Here is a 2,604-nt window from a genome sequence, read left to right on the forward strand (position 1 = left end):
TCATATTTTCTCTGTATGTACTAGTTTTTATATGGTGATCAACAACAACAAAAAAAAAAACTCTAAAACTTGTAATGCAATATTGGGCCAAGATTCATTTTTTCTTTGCATAACATCTCAAAACCCAAATATCTCAAAATAACTTATTGAATAAGTCTGCCTTTCTCTACTGTGCACAAGATAGCTTCCTCATATGAATATTTATCTGTCTATATCTTTATTCTCTCTTCTGTCACATTTTTACTGGTCTAGAATCATGAAAATGCAATTGTCTCTGAATAACTATGGAGCCATAGTGAGTTTTTATATCTAGTTTATGAATCACTCCATTTTGTGTTGTTTCTTCAAGATTATCATGACCAAACCTTGTCTACACATACTTTAGGATACACACATCTGTATCAGTAGAATAAAATGCTGGGATTTTATGTGGAATTTTATGTGGAATTTTAGTGGATAGAACAGTTTGAGGAGAACTGAAATTTTAAAATACTGAGTCCCAAATCTATTAGCACATTATACTTCTCCACTTCTTCAGCAGTTTTTGTATTTTTCTCAAAAGTGTTTTGTTAATTCTATTGTCAGAGTCTTACTTACATTTATATCCTGATAAAGGTTTCTTAACCTCAGTATTGTTTATCTTTCAGGAAAGAAAAGTGTTTTTCTGGAGTAACCTTGTGCACTTCGAAATAAACTAATTCCCTGACTTCTAAATACCAGGTGCCAATACCTGTGACATTCATAAATACCTCCATGACTTGCCAAATGATCCCGGTGAGGCAATATTGCCTGTCTTGGAAGCCATGGCTCTAGATGTAGAATAGATATCTAACTATCTTTAGTCTTAGCAAACTGCCAGAAATGATAATTTCTTACATCATTTTAAAGTTACAGATCATACATTATTGTTGCTGTATATAAATCCATATGTGAATATTCAACATCTTAGTTTTAATTCAATTTTGGATGAGCACTTAGTTTCCTATTTTTTTAAATTTAGTTCTGGGTGGACATAATGACTTTATTTTTATTTATTAATTCTTATGTGTTGCCGAGGATTGAACCCAGTGCCTCACCCGCACTAGTCAAGCACTCTACCACTGAGCTACAACACCAACCCCTTAGCTTCCTATTTTTGCCTACTAAATATATTATTTCCATAAATCATATTTTTGATAAAGATGTAAATATACACATACATACATAGCAATACGGAATTATCCTTAGCAAACATAATTTAACATATTGTAAGCCTTCATTTTGAGTGTATGTTTGGAGTCTTATAAAAAGAGACATACACAAAGCAGGGAAGACTTAAAAATATTTGAACAGGTATAGCCACAGAAAAACATGATCTTTTACAACTAAAGTAGAGTAGTGATTTTAAAAAAGTGAACATATCAACTTTGTAGCATTTACTGGCTCTGAGAATAGGCCAATTTGTCCTTCAACTTCAACAAAGCTTTCTTCACCTCCTTGTTCCTCAGGGTGTACACAACAGGGTTAAGAAGAGGTGTCAGCACAGTGTAGAAAACAGCCACAACCCCATCCATGACGTCCCTGGAGCCAGGTCTCAGGTATATGAAAACACAAGGCACAAAGAAACAAAGGACCACGATGCAGTGGGAGGCGCAGGTTTGAAAGGCTCTGTGTCTGCCCTCTGAGGTGCGGATCCTCAGGATGGAGCAGACAATGGACACATAGGACAGCACTATCAGCAGAAAGCAGCCCGAGGCCACCACCCCAATGTTCACAAAGATGACCATTTCAATGGCCGAGGTGTCTGCACAGGCCAGCTTGAGGATGGGTGGAGCATCACAGAAGTAATGCTGGACCTGGTTGGGCCCACAGTAGGGCAGGCGGAATGTCAGGGTGGTCTGGACTGCAGAGTGCAAGGAGCCACTGAGCCAGGTGCCCGCGGCCAGGAGGGCACACACTCTCCCACTCATCATGCTGGAGTACCTGAGAGGGTAACTGATGGCCAGGTAGCGATCATAGGACATGACAGTGTAGAGGAAACACTCGGTGCTCCCCAGGAAGTGGAAGGAATAGAGCTGGGCCACACAGCTATGGAAGGAGATGGCCCCACCGCCTGGGGTGGCCAGGGTCATCAGCATTTTGGGCACTGTGACAGTGGAGAACCACATGTCAATGAAGGACAGGTTGGTGAGGAAGTAGTACATGGGGGTGTGGAGGTGGGAATCCACCCTGATTACCAGCAGGATGAGGAGATTCCCCAGCACAGTGAGAATGTAAATGACCAGGAAGATGCCAAAGAGCATGGTGTCCAGTGCTGGAGCATGGGGAAGGCCTGTGAGGAAGAACGTTGTCACAAGGCTCCCGTTTGACATTTCCTACTCATAGTCACTCTCACTGTGGACATATGAAGAGAATCCAGCCTTTAGCATTTCATTGAGAACTGAGAATCCATTCTCCATGTGGCACTTGCATCATCCATTATGAGAAATTCCAGAGTTGTACTCAATTTTGCTTGTTGTAAATCTTTGGTAATGTGTTGGGATGGTCTACCATCTCTCTGTCACATCCATGTGCACACATACAGATACACACAAATACATAAGAGGAAGAAAAGAGAAAAATCAT

The 2,604-nt window shown here is 40.4% G+C and overlaps 1 protein-coding gene across 1 annotated transcript; it reads right to left on the reverse strand.

Moving 5' to 3' along the window:
* Positions 1-1,415: 1,415 nt before the first annotated feature.
* LOC308639982 (olfactory receptor 10G9-like) lies at positions 1,416-2,351 on the reverse strand (the record flags this gene model as incomplete). The annotated part of the gene is made up of 1 exon (XM_081278410.1): positions 1,416-2,351. One exon carries the CDS (start codon positions 2,349-2,351, stop codon positions 1,416-1,418), a length of 936 nt encoding a protein of 311 aa, XP_081134536.1.
* Between the last annotated feature and the right edge of the window lie 253 nt (positions 2,352-2,604).

The sequence above is a fragment of the Spermophilus citellus genome (genome assembly GCF_964194105.1).
Source record: "Spermophilus citellus genome assembly, chromosome: 2".
Taxonomy (NCBI): Eukaryota; Metazoa; Chordata; class Mammalia; order Rodentia; family Sciuridae; genus Spermophilus; species Spermophilus citellus.